This window comes from Sapajus apella, unplaced genomic scaffold, assembly GCF_009761245.1.
Source record: "Sapajus apella isolate SASKATOON/1434 unplaced genomic scaffold, GSC_monkey_1.0 scaffold58, whole genome shotgun sequence".
Classification (NCBI taxonomy): Eukaryota; Metazoa; Chordata; class Mammalia; order Primates; family Cebidae; genus Sapajus; species Sapajus apella.
The window spans coordinates 11,695,645-11,713,117 of record NW_022436998.1 but is presented as its reverse complement, the minus strand read 5'-3'; the positions used below and the strand labels follow the sequence as shown (position 1 = coordinate 11,713,117).

At 36.6% G+C, this 17,473-nt stretch overlaps 1 protein-coding gene across 10 annotated transcripts in view; it reads left to right on the top strand.

Annotated features, from left to right (window-relative positions):
* PCDH15 (protocadherin related 15) overlaps positions 1-17,473 on the top strand; it is an 819,037-nt gene that overhangs the window by 636,998 nt on the left and 164,566 nt on the right. For all 10 annotated transcript variants that reach the window (XM_032245634.1, XM_032245633.1, XM_032245636.1 and 7 more), the window contains one exon: positions 12,234-12,350. In XM_032245634.1, the coding sequence (XP_032101525.1) occupies positions 12,234-12,350 (117 nt within the window). The remainder of the gene's footprint in view (positions 1-12,233; positions 12,351-17,473) is intronic.

The window sequence follows — 17,473 nt, the reverse complement described above, 5'->3', positions numbered from 1 at the left end:
TTTACAATTATTTCCTTTCATTTTAAAGGGAATGAAAGAGAATCTGATGATTATGTATCATGGGGATGGTCTTCTTGTATAGTATCTTGCAGTTATCTGTATTTTTAAAATTTTAATGTTGGATTCCCTAGTGAGGTTGGGAAGTTTTCGTGGACAACATCCTAAAATATGTTTTCCAAGTTGCTTGCCTTCTCCCTATTTCCTTCCGTGATGCCAGTGAGGGGTAGATCTGGTCTCTTCACATAATCCCATATTTTTTTCAGAGGTTTAGTCCATTCTTATTCTTTTTTTCATTTTTGTCCTTCTTAGTTAGGTTAGAGAACCATTCTTCATGCTCTAAGATTCTTTCCTCAGCTTGGTCTATTCTGCTGTTAATGAGGTTACAATATGAAATTCCTGTAGTGTATTTTTCAACTATATCAGACAATTTTAGTTCTATCTTTTAATGGCCATTTTGTCTACCAGGTCCTATATCATTTGATTATAGTCCTTAGTTTCTTTGGTTTGGATTTTGGCATTCTCCCTGGTTATCAATGGTTTTCATTCCTACCCATATTCTGAATTCTGTTTCTTTCATTTTAACCATTTCAGCTAAGTTGACAATCCTTGCTTGGGAACTAGTGCAGTTGTTTGGAGGGAAGAAGACACCCGGCCTTTTTGAGTTGCAGAGTTCTTGCACTGGTTCTTTATCATCTGTGTTGGCTGATGTGCTTTCAATTGTCTATTTTGAGTATAGTCAATTGGCTTATTTGTATGTTTTCACAGGGCTGAGGTTTGATGCATAACCTTTATTTGTAACTTAGCTTTTGTTCTCGGTTTTATTAGCAAAGTATTTTTAATATTAAAGTATGGGCTGTGATCCAGTTGATGGCATTTAAGTGGAATGGCCAGTAGGTAGGCTCTTAGTCAGTCATGTGGCACCTCTTTGTTTCCTAAGAATTGTTGTGCCCTCTCTCAGTGCTCTGAAAGTATGGGCTCCTTTTGCACTTGACTGCTGGCTGTATATCTCGGTTTGGCACTCCCAAGCTGCCCACTGTAGCTCTGGGGCAAACTCAGGCCTTATGTTCTTTCCCCAGCTTAGACACAGCAAGGAAACGGTCCTTGGCTGTGCTTGTGGCAAATGGCCTTTCACTTGTCACTTGGTGCTCCACCCCAGAAAAATACACAGCTATCACTGATCAGTATAGTCAGCCTGGGTGTGACAGCTGCATGGCAGGCCAAAACTTTTAGGCGATGTGGCTTGCTGGAAGTGTGAATAAAGCACTCAGAGTCTTTGCTCCCTTTTCAGCCTGAGTACAGCAAGAGTAATACCGCTGTATCAGCAGTGGCAGAGGGGCTTTTGGTTTTCCCTGGGTGCTCCACCTCAGGGAAACCCAAAACTGCTACTACTGAGAATGTTTAGCCATGGGGTGGGGTGGCTACACTGCTGGCCTGAGCTGGGTAAAGAGTAGGGGGCTGAGGAATCACAAAGGAGAGCCTGGGCTCTGACTGCAGAAGAAAGAAAGATCAAAGATTTTACTCACACCTCCAGGAGGACAGTCATCAGAAATCTTTGGGCTCTTTCTTTCTTCTCCAGTCCAAGGGCAGGAGTGGCAGAACTATTGCCATGGCAGTGGCACAGTGGCAGCCCCTCCTTAGGGAAATGCAAGGCCACTCGCAGTGGGAATGCTCAGCTGGAGGTGGGCGGCTGTTCCATGGTTCGGAGCACAGTCCCTTCCTGGTAAAGAGTGAGAGCTGGGGGCTCATGGGAAAGAGAGACTAGGCTTCTCTCCATAGCGGGGCTGTGGTATGCTGTACTTCCCAGCATAATGACCAGGCCCTTTGTTCCCTCCCCAGCCCAAGGGTAGTTGGATGATACCACTGCAGCTGCAATCACAGAGGGGTTGTGGATTATCTCGGGGGTTTTCTTGTCTGAGAAATGCAGAGCCACTACTGACGGAAGTGTCAGGCAGGGACAGGGTGCTTGTGCTAGGGGCCCAAGTCCAGAAGCACTGTGCAGTAAGGAATGGCAGAGGTGGAGACCTGCATAGAAAGCAGTCTAGCAGCTTTTCTGTAATGCTGCTGTGCTGTGCTGTGCTGTGCTGTGGGCTCACATCAGTCTCCAACCACTGCATTCCCTCCTGAGCCTGAGGGCAACAGGAGTGGGGACTGTAGTAGAACAGCAAAAATGGTGACCTGCCTTGCCCTCTGGGAGCTCTGTCCCAAGGAAGTGAACAACTGCCACTGGCTCAAGAGCCCAGATGGAGGGTTGCCGAGGTCCCAGGTTGGCAAGCCCTGCTCAGTGAGAAGCAGCAAGGGTGTGGACCCATGTGGGAAACATCCTGGCCACTTTGTTTTGCAAGGAAACTGTGATGTGTTGGGGGGCCTGCATTAGTCCCTGATCCCTGCCCCTCCCAAGCCTAAGAGCAGCAAGAGGGGGGCTTTCAGAGCAGCAAAAATGGCAGCCAGCCTCTCCCTCTGGGAGTTCCAGCACAGAGAAGTACAGACCTGCTCCTGACCCAGGAACTCAGGTGGGACTGGAATGGACAGTAGGCCTTACCCTGCAAGATGCAGCTGACATGAGGCCTGCAATGTTTCACTGCTCAGCCTTGTGGATTTGGCCCCTTTACTGGGGGCATCCAAGGGAGCCTGGTCTCCCCTGCTGCAGGAGCTGCAGCTGCTGGTGCCAGAGTATCTGGGAATACAAGTCTCCTGGGACTCCGTGTGTGCCTGACTACAGCTGTTCCAAGACATCACGTGGCTCTCCATGTCAGCCTGGAGACACTGATGGGGAGCTCATGGGGGAGATCTCCTGAGCCCAGGAATGGAAAAGTCCATGGCAGAAGTGTGGGTCCCTGGGGCCCCACTTACTCACAGTTTCCCTACAGTGAGAGGACTCCTCTGGCTCTGTGCTGGAGGAGGTGGACAGTTGTCCTGTCTTGCTCTCCTCTGTTCTCTGTGTGTCATGCTCTTTCCCTGATGAATTCCAATGCGTCTCCACCTGGATTTTTCACATGAGCTACTGTCTACTCGCCAGCCTTTTTTTTTTTCTCCATGAGATCAACACACACCAGCTACCTCTAGCCCTCTTGGCCCTCACCTCTTCCACTGTCTTTTCTTTACACTTGACCTAGGATTATCTGCTAGCACACACATTGATGCTGTTTCTTCTGTAGATACTGCCTGAAGCCACCTCTAAACTATTTTGGAATGGAGATCGTAAGCTCCTTCCATCCTCGGATGCCCTAAACCTATTAGGAGAGTTTTATTAGGATCCGGGTTATTTATTTCTCAGGGGCCCACATGTCTATATACTTAATTCTTCTATTTTCATGTCTCTCTGTCCTAAGATATTTATTTCAGGAGATAGGAAATGTGTCTATTTCCAGAAATTAAAAACGTTAGTACTAAGTTTTCTTTGGACATAGGAACCCTAACTGACAAAATATTTTCTTGGGTAAGCTGATTTTTCTTTTCATATTTCTCCTAAGGCAATGATTGCCAGCGCTCTAGTGGTCTGGGAAAGCGATCAGGGACACGTCAAAATTGTAGAGAGCCTGAGGAGAGGGCTTTGATGTGTATTGTATTTTGAAATATGATTTTGTCACACTATTGTGTTATAGCATTTAGAAATCTGTTATGAAAATATTTAGGGAACATAACATTGGTGGTTATGAAGATGCCATGATATGTAAGCAGATGAAAAAGACTAAGGTGAGAGTGATCTAAATCGACTAATTATAGCAAAATGTCTTCTGGACTAGGTGAAAAATTTACCTTGGTTTACTGTTGTTTACTCATATGGCTTGGTGGAATGAACAGTTAAAACATTAAAAATAGAAAAATAATTCATTTATTGGTGGTTTTGGACAAATAAGAGAAAAAAGACCTGCTGTTAATGACATTTCCCCTATTCTACCGAGATTGAAAAACAGATCCTCAAATGGTAGGCCTTTCCTCTGATGAGGGTGTGGCTGATGATAGACAGTTAGAATAAACACTCAGACTCTGATTTGGCAGCTTTGGATTCAGTTTGGATGTATTTGCTTGGCTTATTTTGATAGGAAAATGTTAGGGTAGTGAAATTATGTCATCACCTCACAAAGCAAGATATGCACGAAATAACCCTCATTCTGTATCTGGAACTGAATCCTCTTAAAAGTTCTGTATGTTGCCTCACCATCCCTTTATTTCAGTATAGGGATATTACATAATGCTTCTACATCAGCAGCTGGAAAGAAATTGCTCGCCAATGAGATAATTTATTCCTCATAGAGAGGAGTATTGGTCTAATTTGTGTTGTCTCGGTCGCTTCATCTTATTTAAAGAAGTAAAACCATTCTTTTGGTCAAGGCTTCCTGACTCATGCAAAGTCATTGCCTATTTGTTATACACTTAAAGCAAAACTTAACATTTAACTCTAGACATATGAACCACTTTATTTTTTCCAAGTTGATCTAAGCATAATAAAATTTGTAGGAAATTCTCCCAAATGTAGACTGATACTTGCTTTCCAGTTTTCTGATAACTCAGGGTGGAGATTACCACAAATAGAACTTTAAAATTCTAATGTATACTACCATATACTACTGAGGCCCATACAATTTTATCCTTTTTTTTTTTTTTCTTAATTTGAAAAGAAAAATGGAGTATGATTCTCATTTCTCTACAAATGTCTTTACCAACTTTTCAAATTATCTGTACTTGGTCTGTTTACTTGCAGTACTGAAAAGTCATTTTGTTGATAACAGAATTGCATGGTATTTGCTAGTAGATACTTGGACCCAAAAAGTCACAACAGGAAAGCATATTGAAGTTCTTTTTTTCAAAATGGGCAGACATATAATTTCTTTTGTAAACAGGAGGAAAAATGAAAGATAAAGTGTTTAATGTCTAGTCTATCAAACCTGTTTAAAATTGGAGCAAGAATGGGAAAATTCAAGCATTATTTGGAAAAACAATATTTCCACAGTATGAATAAAATAATTTATCAAGACACCTGCACACAACTTTCTTAGTGTAAAGCTTTAAGACCCCAAAACAAAACCAGTGATGATCATACAAATAGCATACATTTTTCTCACAAAGATTTTATAGAACATTAACGCAAAAAGGTTTTTTTCTTGTATATACTAGACATTTACTTGTGTATTTTACTTGTAGATGTTTTTCTTGTATGTTTCTAGATATACTAAATATTTACAAGAACTGAATCTGTGATGCTAGTAAATTAGATGATATAAGCAAATCTCTGGAAAATGAAAATAAAATTCTAAACAATTTTAGAAGATCCAGAGTAATATCTAGCCTTAAAAACTAAGTTATAATATAAACCTGGTCTTAGAGTCTGTGATGTAACATAATATAGAAAATATACAGAAGGAAAATGTCTGTTCTACAGCACACTGAAAACTGAATATGAATCATAAAAGTTGAATGTGTATATGGTATATGATACTAGGCAACATTATAAGGCGTATAAAGAGCTTGTCCAAGATAAACAGATGACCCAAGTCATTTTGCTCATTATAATTTTGGATAGAATGTTTGCATGGGAGTAGGAGAGAGGGAGACACACTTCTGTGAAGAAAGGAGACTAGATTCACCCTTGGTTATGTTTGCCTGTCTTAGCTTGTAGGAGTAGGCAGGGAGGAGTGAATGGATGAGAAATGAAATATCATCAAGTTCACCTTGTAACAAGTATTGAGGTTATGGTTAAATACAGTGGGTCTTAGAAAATGGAGCTAAGATTTCCACCTTTCAGAGGAGTTTCCATCTCCAGAAAGAAATATTCCCACCCCATAGAATAGAATTAAGAGGATAGCTTTTCTACGTGAAAACTCAATGCCTGGTACCAGTGTAGCATTTGTAAAACCATGGACACCTGAGACGCAGTTATATGCAACCCATGCTCCACCGTGACAGTATTGATAGGGTCCTGCTTTTAATTTCATCAGAAAAGCTGATACTTGAGAGACCAGGAGGTTGTCCCAGAGTCAAATAAAACAGAAATTCTGGACATTTCATTTACAGCATACATATTATTCCTTTATGTGGAGGTGGGAATTTGAATAAATGATAATTTTGGTGAACCATATGGTCAGATTTAATATTTTTTTTACAACATGCTAATTGTTCTCTTGGGGTTGTTTTGAAGCATGTCTTTCAAATGTTCCCTTCTATACTGCATTTTAAAATTCTTAATTAGTGTGCTTTTTATATTTGTTACCAAACTTGGTGATAGCAGAACAAAATATCTTTAATTCTATTCTACAGTTTTAGGACTAAGATGTAACATATTTGTGGTAAAGATTCAAACCAGAGAAAACAAAGAAAATGTACATGTCCAGGGTTAAAAATAGTATACCTAAGTAGTAATGAATCTCTCCCATGGCTCAGTAAATATCATCCACTGGTTGCTGAGAGACTCCAGAAAATGCCTCTCTTGTATACATTTAACCTTCACTGATTATGTTGTTGCACATGACAGGATCTCATTCTTCTTTATGGTTAAATAGTACTCCATTTTGTATCTATACCACACTTTCTTTATCCATTATTCTGTTAATAGACAATTAGGTTGCTTCCAAATCTTGGCTATTGTGAATAGTGCTGCAATAAACATGGGTGTGCAGATATCTCTCATATACTGATTTCCTTTCTTTTAGGCATGTCTAGTAGTGAGATTTCTGGATCATATGATAGCTCTGTTTTTAGTTAACCTCTGGTTTAAGGTTATCATTGAGCTTGCAAATACTATCTTATATCCCATTATTTTAAGCTGATAAAAACACTGTTTGCATTAAAAAGCAGACAAGGAAAAAAAAAAAAAAAAATAAAAAAAACCTCCGCACTTCATCCCCATGCTTTTTAACTTTTTGTTGTTTCTATTTATACCTTATTTACTATGTCTTGAAAAGTAGTTGTAGTTATTATTTTTGATTGTTTCATGATTTAGTCTATTTGACTAAAAATATTCTATTCTATTTCTATAAGAATATTTTGATACCACAGTTACAGTGTTACATTATTCTGTTTCCTGTGAACATGCTACTACCAGAAAGTTTTGTACCTTCAGATAATTTCTTATTACTCGTTAACTTTCTTTTTTTATTGAAGAATTTTCTTTAGCATTTCTTATAGGACAGATCTGGCATTGATGAAATCCCTCAGCTTTTGTTTGTCTGGGGAAGTCTTTATTCCTCCTTCCTGTTTGAAGGATATTTTAACCAGATATACTCTTCTAGAATAAAAGGGTTTTTTTTTTTTCCTTTCAGCACTTTAAATACAACATGCCCCTCTCTCCTGCCATGTAAGGTTTCTGCTGGAAAGCCTGCTGCCGCATGTATTAGATCTCCATTGTGCGTTATTTGTTTCTTTTCTCTTATTGCTTTTAGGATCCTGTAATCATCCTTGACCTTTGAGAATTTGATTATTAAATGACTTGAGATAGTATTCTTTGGGTAAAATCTGCTGGTAGTTCTATAATCTACTTATACTTGGATATTGATATCTTTCTCTAGGTTTGGGAAGTTCTTCATTATTATTCCTTTGAATAAACTTTCTACTCCTATCTTTGTCTCCTCTTTAATGCCAGTAACTCTTAGATTTGCCCCTTTGAGGCTATTTTCTAGATCTTGTAGGCATGTGTTATTGTTTTCTGTTCTTCCTTTCTTTTGCCTCCTCTGACTATTTTGAAATGGCCTGTTTTCAAGCTCACTAATTCTTTCTTCTGCTTGGTTAGTTCTGCTATTAAAAATCTCTGATGTCACTTCAGGGTGTCAATCGAATTTTTCAACTCCAGAATTTCTTCTTGATTTTTAAAATTATTTCAATCTCTTTGTTAAATGTATCTGATAGAATTCTAAATTCCTTCTCTGTTTTCTTGAATTTTTTGAGTTTTCTCCAAACACGTTCTGTTTGGGATTCTGTCTGAAAGGTCACTATCTCTGTTTCCCCAGGATCGGTTCCTGGTGGCTTGTTTAGTTCATTTGGTGAGTTCATGTTTTCCTGGATGATACTGATGCTTGTGGATGTTTGTCTGTGTCTGAGCGTTTAAGAATTGGGTATTATTGTAGCCTTCACAGCTTGGATTTGTTTGTATTTGTTGCTTCGAAAACTTTTCAGACATTTGAAAGGATTTGGGTGTTGCTCAAGCTGTATCTACTTTAGGAGGTGCCCAAGCCCCAGTAACACTGTGGTTCTTACAGACTCTTACTACCTTAATAATCTTGCATAAGATCCGGAAGAATTCTCTTAATTATCAGGCAGAAACTCTTATTCTTTTCCCTTACTTTCTCTCATACAGAGTGTCTCTGTTTGGAGCCACCTGGAGCTGCGGATGGGGCGACACAAGCACCACTGTAGACACCACCAATAGCACTGCACTGGGTCGTACCTAAAGCCAGCAAAGCACTGGGTCTTGTCTAAGACCTGCTCTAACCACTCTGGCTACCACTTACGTAGAGACTCAAGGCCATGAGTCTCTATAATGAGCAGTGGCAAAGCCAGCCAGGCCTGTGTCTTTCGCTTCAGGGTGGCAAAATCCCCCAGGTCCTGAACAGGTTTAAAGGTGCTTTCTGGGAGCCAAGGACTGGAGTCAAAAACCTTAGATAAATTCTACTTGATGTTCTATTGTAGTGTGACTGACTAGGTACTCAACCTATGAGAAATAGTCCTTCTCCACAAGCAGAAAGGAGCCTTAACACATGCGACTATCGTAGAGCCTTGGGGAGTACTGCCAGGCTACCACCAATGTTCACCTATGGCCCATGGCCTGTTAAGTTAGCTTGTGGTGAATATGCCTAACTTGGCAGTAAAAATATCAAATATTTTGTTTAGCTGCACATGTGGCCTTTAAGGACTCTATATACAGAAGCATAAAAGAAGGTAAATAAGTCAGTAAAGACAAGGAGACAATACAGAACTTAAGAGAGGAAAAAAAAACAGAAGAATGCAAATAATATGAGAAATACGAGAAACAGCAACTTTCACAGCAAATCTAAAGTGTCAGTAGTGGAAAAGAGCACTGGTAACAGGCAGGCAATCAACTGTACACACTTCCACGTAAAAGCATGTATTGGTTCCATAAACCTAAAGGCATTATGAAGGGCAAGGCAGCCATAGAGCTCAGCAAGGACAATGCTAATGGTAGACCACGCTACAGAAACAACTGAAGTCATTCTGCCCATTGGCTTACACTGTCTGTGTCTCCTCATAGGGCATGCATTAGATTTGATATGGTAAGGGCTGGCATTGGCTACATATTCATCATTTTTAAAAAGATGATCAATCTGTAACTAGTTAGAACTTTCTACTTATCTTCTAAATAAGCTCTGTTCTATGAGTTTTTGCCTGTCATTCCAGAAAATCAAAAATTTTATCATCTTTTTCTCTTTATTTTTTTGGTGTATGGAACTTCAACTTGTCATTAAATTTACAAACTTATTGACAAGTTCTTATCTTCCTGGCATGCTCATTAAAAAGATTCCTTGAATCTTCTTGGTAGTCTGCCAAAGTAGAAATAGTATCTGTGATTATTACAGAATTTAATGTAGAAAATAAATAAAACATAGTTTTTCTCCTGTTAACTACCTATACCTTCAGGTATAATTTTAATTTTATTTGCTTGATATATGGAAACAAATTCCAAGCTTTATTGGTATAGCCATTTTTTAAACTTTGTCTTAAGAAAATACCATAATGTTTTTCAAGTTGTAAACCATAACATTCAAAATACTCATTTGAAGCACTGAAACTAATTTTTGTTGAGACCAAGAAAAATTTTAACCAAAAGAAACAAACCATTATGGGTTTTAATGATACAATTTATAACTAGAGTACAGAAGAGGAAATATTTCTTTTTGCCAATGCTACCCTCTAGTGGAATAATGGACAACAGAAAAGAGCATGGTTTTGGAGTGCTGAGCACATCCTTAATTTACAGAATAGAACATTTGTACAGAGGCAGATTTATGCACATTTTTCTTCAGATGTCCCTGGGCATAAATATAATGAACTATTGATTATACTTGTTGACATTGCATTTCAATACATTTCTCCTCCTGCAATAATACAATGTGGAAAGGCTATATGCAACTGGTGGTATATTTAGCCACAATAAAATATTATAACCCCAAAGCATGTACAACGTGTCATAAAAAGAAATACTGCTACAATAACTACATTAATTTATTCTTCATCCTGTCAATAGAAAATAAAGAGGGAGGAGAACCAATCTTTTAATAGGCTACAGTCACTTACAGCCTTAGGTGTGCATCTAATCAGTTTGGGAATCCACTGTACATTCAAATTAGAAAGTGAATTCAATGAATACTTCCCAAGCAAATAAAAAGTTCATTGTGTTAAAAACTGTATACAGCTATGTTGACATAATTGGAAAAGTATATACATTTTTTTGTTTCTAAAGAATCAGATTTTCCACAAAGTACTTTGTGACATTACGGTTTTAAGTTTCCCCTGAGAGTAATAAAGAATAAAATATGTAAGAACATATTGAGCTCATTGGAAACTCATGTATGAAAAAATTGCAGTGTTAGTCTCCTTTTCTAACCTTCGGAATCAATTTAGGGGTATTAAAGCATTTCCACACCCTTAATTATCACATCCGCTCATTAAGTTAATTGGCACTCTTGGAAAGAGCATTAAAAAGTTTGCATGCTAATGTTTTATGTCTTTACCCCCTACATGGAGCCTAAAGATCAATATCCTACAGTCCTCATTATTAAAGATTCCTGGTTCATTTACTTGTTCAGATTCTAAAGTCCGTAATTTATTTTAAAAATCTTTTTCATATAAGAGATTGTGAATACTATATGCCAAAACATAAGAAATGTTATCTTTTATTTTTCACTTTTGTATACAGTTCAATTCTTCCTATTAGAATATGCAGGTTTATTCATGTTGACTACTCAGAACCCAACTCTATGGTGAATATAAAAGGAAGCACTGTTTGATAGTAAGAGATCATTATTCTGACTTCTTTGCAAAAGGAGAAGTTTACAATTGATTAATTTATGTGTTTCCAACTTAATACTGTATAGGAAAATTGTTATGTCTGAACAAATATCAAAGAACATGTAGATTTTAAAAATTTTGTTTTCAATAGCAAGTGAGAAAAATGTTTCTTGGAGAGGAAGAACAGATATAACTAACAAATTTAGCTTTCAGTTCAAATATGTTTCACCCATGCTACCCAAAACACTGTAGGGGTGTAAGGATTATTAAACTATTATAAATAAGTAAATCTGCCATATCAATAACACTATTTATTGAAAAAACGTAATATACAATTCTTCATGAAAGATAAGATGATTCAGAAAAAATGGTTGCTTTCAGGGTACTTGATTTATTATTTTGGCTCTGACAAGTAAGTAGATTAATTTAGTCAAAGTCACTAGCCTGTTTGCAGATCAGTATTTTGACTAGCTTAATGGCGGTTAAGTGACACAAAGACAAAGACATCTTTTTCTTGAGTCACAACAGTATATTCAATGCCTGGCACTGGGTTATAAAAGTGGGAAATAACTGATAACTGTTTATTTAATGAACTTGACACAACATGAGTAACAATGTGTATATGTGTATATATATATAACCAAATTGGAAAAATAAAATACACATAAATTCTCAAAAATTTTCAGTAAATTAACATTGTTTTCTGCATATAAATATATCATCTTAAGTGCCATTTTTTAGTGCACCGCAGAGAAAATCTTCTTTTATCATGTAAAATGGCAGCAAAGGATATTTCATAATTAGTATCTGAAATGTTCTAATCATAGTATTACACTAAGCATATAAAACACTTTACATTGCTACAAAAACATATAAAGGGCTTTAAAAAATATATCTTTTACTCCTGCAAAGAATGTAGCTTTTTAAGAAACTTGTTCTTACTTGTATACAAATATTAAAATTTTACCTCATACCATTAGAAGTAAGCTAGAGAAAAATTCAAGGGTCACTTCAGTCTCCAAAAGGTATGTTTTTGAGGGTGAAAGACTTTGTTCCAGTGGAATGGCCTTCGGTTGATATCCACACATTAATATTGTATGAGAACTCTGACAGTCTCCTCCGAGGTGCCAGTCTGAAGTGAGAGTAATGGAATTGAGAGGACGGAAGGCTGACAGTGGCAAATGAGTTGTGTGATATGAAGAGTGGGAGTCAATCTAGTAACTGTATCCCTAACCTGGTTGCAACTGAAGTGCTGAAATCCTAATTCTGTTTTACAGGATATGAATGATTATCCTCCTGTATTTAGTAAAAGAATATACAAAGGGATGGTGGCTCCAGATGCAGTCAAGGGTACACCTATCACAACAGTTTATGCCGAGGATGCAGACCCTCCTGTAAGTAGAAGGCGTTGATTAATATTCTAAACTGTGCTAAGAAAAATCCTTAAAACTCACAAATGACTCAATCACAAACAGCCAAAGTAGTCTCTGTGAATTTCACTCTATTTATTTGTACATTTTATGTTCTTTTGCTTATTTCATCCACAGGTACACAGCATATTTCAAATCACTTTCAAATGAACCTAGGCAATAAGGAATATACTTTTTGTTTTTCTAGAATGCTGAAATTTACTAATTCATCTCAATTTTAAATATATGTGAAAAGAATTGTCTCCATTTGTAAGCTTCACTTAATCTAGATGTTTTAAAGTTATGTATTTTCCATCGTATGCATATCTGACTATTTTGTTAGCAAACTCCAGATCAACATATTGCATACAACTTATATCGAATGTGTTTATTTTGGTGAATTAAAAAGTTTAAGATTGCTTATAGAAAATAAATAACAGATTCTTTTTTCATACAGAATTTTATTTCTTCTGGGATATCCCAAATTATCTTTCAAGACAAGGTTTTTAATTAAAATATTATAGCAGGAGTGATGAAATACTATATAGAATTAATAGGATAAACATAAAATGCTTTGATTAATACATGATTATTCTATAAATATTAATTATTTGTTATCCTAAGAACTGAATAATTTAAATTTTTCTTTGAGTGGGGTCACATTATAAGTTGGTGGCTGATCAATTTTAGAAAAATACAAGTAAAAGCTAAATGAACTATTTTAGAAGAGTAATAAAATAACCTGAATCTTATAAGTGATTTAGAAATTTCGTTTTCTATTGATAATATAAATAGTATTTCTCTTAATGCTGTATATTTAATTAAAGGTGAACAGCATCATAACATTTTTCAGCTTCAATTTGAACAAGCCTTATAAGCTCTATTGTGACTATAAGGAATCAAAATATGCTAATGTTAACATGAAAGTGGTGACCTTTAATTCAGAAGCTCCTTTTCTTAGGTGTGTTAAAATGTCTTTGAAACTGCTTTATTGTGTTTTGGCATATATGATAGGCAAAATTTCATAGACTTGACCCCATCAATGAAGATGGTGAATGTGAAACTGGCAATATGTCAGTTTCTCTGACTCAGCCTCCCGAGTAGCTGGGACTACAGGCACGCGCCACCATGCCCAGCTAATTTTTGTATTTTTTAGTAGAGACGGGGTTTTACCATGTTGACCAGGATGGTCTCAATATCTTGACCCCGTGATCCGCCCGCCTCAGCCTCCCAAAGTGCCGGGATTACAGATGTGAGCCACCACGCCCAGCCAATTTATCTGTTTTTAAAGTAAATTTTAACATGTGCAATATACTTTGAAATTAGGAATGTGTATTCAGTTTTATTCAACATATATGTTTTTAGCACCAACTATGTACTGGTCATCGTGATAACCAGTTTTGGTCTCAAGAAACTGATAATCTTAAGGAAAAGACAGAACTGGAAATAGAAATGATAATATTCTGTACTTAATGATTGTAAGCAAACACAATACCAACATACATTTTTAAGAAATTTTCATCAGCACATAATTTAACATAGAGTTTAATGGCATTAATGATGAGAGACTAAAATTAACGCTGTTGGTCACCTACATGGGACAGACCTCAGAGTCTTCCTATAGACAGTGAAATTCTTACTTCCCTTTTGGTGGTAATGACTGTGGTGCCTGGCTTGGCATTCAGGGCACATCCGCCAATGTGCACAAAGTTGTCTTGCTTTGTTGTCTGTTCTGTAAAGAAGATAAATTACTTATAGAAAGTATTTATCAAGAGAAAAAGCTCTGTTTTTACACTTTGAAGCTCTTTTAAAGAAATTTGCCAGACTTACATTTCATATTTCTTTGGAAGAGGTTTTTAGTTTTACATTTCCAGTAGTAATTTTTGGCATTTAATAATTGATGTTGGCCTTTCATTAGATAGAAAGTGGATGCCAGTCATTCAGTTGAAATATCGAGTATATTCATTTTAGTTATTGAGTATATGTTTATCAGACTCAGTTTTGCTCCTTGAAACACCAACAGTCTTTTGGTACAACCATGATCAGAATTGAGCCTTTGAATCATGGCTGCCAATTGTGTCCCTTAAATAAGCATAGTTGCCATTTGGCGGCACCTAGACAAATTCTAAATAAAAGCTCAATTCCATGAAAATTTTTGGAATTACTATATTGTGTAATTCTTTTAAAAATATTATGCTTGATTTTTACCCTTATTTTATGTTGATACCATAAAGACAGAATAAGCATTATTCGGATAGACTTGCCAAGTGTTTTCTACTCTGTTATAAATGTTAATTAGAAGGAAATAGTTTCAATTTCATATTCTTCAGGGATACTATGTCACCACTGAGGCTGTAAGTATCTATCTTAATGCTGTATGATTGTTTAATAGTCTCTCTTCCAAACTAGAATGTAAGGTCTTTGAGGGCAGGAATCAAAATTTATTTCATTTTGTATTTCCATGTCTGACTCTTAGCCTGCTACTTACTAGTCTGCCCGGAAATGTTTGTTAAATAATTGAATAGGTGAATAAATATATGCTTATTCTGTATTCTTCAGGATTGACAAAATGTGCCATATTTTTAGGAATAAAGTTTTATATGACCCTGGAAAAAATTCTTAATATCTCTAAGCCTTAGTTTGGCCATTTAAGGGCCATGAGAATTAAATGATAGATGTATATATATGCTCAGCAAGGCTTCTGCCACAACATATATTATTACTATTATTAAGGAATAATAATTTTAATTTCTAGAGATTGATCACATCATTTTCAAAACATCCTGTTTCTTTTGAATGAAGTGAGGACTACTCATTTTAAACTATAAAATAGCAACAACCAAACTTTTTTTTTTTTTTTTTTGAGATGTCACCAGGCTGGAGTGCAGTGGTGCAATGTCAGTTCACTGCCACCTCCGCCTCCCGGGTTCAAGCAATTATACTGCCTCAGCCTCCCAAGTAGCTAGGACTACAGGTACGCGCCATCATGCCCAGCTAATTTTTATATTTTTAGTAGAGATGGGGTTTCACCATATTGGCCAGGATGGTCTTGAACTCTTGACCTCACTATCCACCCCCCTCGGCCTCCCAAAGTGCTGGGTTTACAGACGTGAGCCACTACGCCTGGCCAACAAGGAAATTTGTTGAAATATCAGAGAAATAAGAAAATTTCTGAAAGCTGGAGAGAGCATTGTTGTTGAATATAAATTAAGAATTATAACATACATGTTTGGTAAAACTGAAGTGCTCCAGAGGGAGGAAACACATCTTCCAGGAACTTTCCTCCCTACTGAATTAAAGCTGAGAGGATCCCTTTTTTTCTGCCTTGCTTTTGGGACAGCATTGACATTATGAAGTTCACATGAGACATGAATAGTGAATGAGGGATCATTTTGGAAATTAAAAATGGCTAACCTTTTCTTTCTTTTCACCAGAGACATCTCATTCTCAAATTTGACAAAACAAAACTGCAGCTATAATGTTTATTTGCCTAGTTTCGTTCTTTTTGAAACAGCATTATGAGGAGACTTTTGGGAACAGGGTTAAATAGTGACAGAATAGAGTCCTTTGCGAGTGTGTGAGGGAAACAATTGGGACAAATAAATAGGGTTTGTGTTTCATCTTCATTTTATCCCCGAGAAGTAAAGCATTACTTGTACCAATCCTTACATTTTATGTATTGAGGAGTTTATAAGGTTTTTTTTTTAAGTAGGGTAGTGATTGGAACATGTTTAATATCAGAGATTTTGACCAACATTTTTTATTTTTACACACACACACACACATATAATATTGTGAGAATTATGTAGACATTTAAGACTTCTTTTTTTCAGGCTTTGATACTGATTTATGAGACAGATATACTCCATAAAATTCTTGCAATTTTAATAGCTTTGGACTTTAAAATCAGTTTGCAAATATTTAGTAGTCTCACTACACTTTTTCAGAAAGTATATTTATAAAGAGAAAATCATTACAACTGTGAAGCAATTTATTTCCCTCTTTTGAGAGCTACTGTAGCCTTTCCGAGTTTAGATGAGCTACCTGTGGAATTATTTGCAAAGGGATTTTAATAACCATCTGTCATTCAAGGGTACTTCTGTTGATCTCTAGAGAATGAAAAAAGATGGCCAGGCCTTCTTTTCTGTGACGTATGTCTGTGTTTTATTCAACTGTCATGATGTTACAAAATATGCTATGTAATTATGGACATCCTCCCCCAATGTTTAATGCTGCAAATAGTCATTCTGTTACAATCTGTTAGTCCGGGCATGTTAATAGTGGAAAGAAAGCAACAGTCATCCTTATCTATAATTTGCTGCTTGCTTGCTTTGTGTGCCATAGTTAAAACTATTCAGTACCAGGAGTGTTAAAAAATTGTATTTTTCTTTCCAGATAATGTGGTTTTTCTGTATCATTTTCACTTGATATCACTACTGATCTGTTTTTCATGACTCACCACATACTGGCTTGTGTTCTTATCCTGTATTGATTTACGTTGTTGCTAGCAATGTAGCAGAAACTCCGAGAAATCAGCTGCTACTAACTGCTGCTAACTATGATTTCTCGCCCAGGAGCATAAGGAGGGAATATACACAGCTCAGTGTTGTTTTGTTTTGTTTTCCTTCACATCAAAGCTGTTGGGGAAATCATCAAGATCTAGTTTTACTGTGAATGTCAGCTTGTGAAATTTGAGATGATATAGCCCCAGCCTGACTCCCATTGGTCTCAAATACTTAATTAGAAAGAAGGCACAGCATGAAACAGTTGGGGCTCGATCTTTAAAACGACAATGGGATATAATTAGATTTGAAAGTGTAAACAGGTATAAAAGGGAAGGCTTAGAGAAAAATGGTTATACAGCATTATTACTAATACTTGAAATTGTTGTTACAATGAACAATTCCAATGTAAATAATGCTCTTTTAATTTAGAAACCGTCATAGTTACCAGAGCTAAAGGGGCATTTTTCTTTTGTTATAAATGAAAATATGTATAAAATTTGTTTCAACCTTTACAAAAGTGTCCTTCAGATCCCATAATGTATTACTAAATAAAACTAAAATCTAGCTTGAAAAAGTCTCCGTACTCACATACTTGCCAGGTAA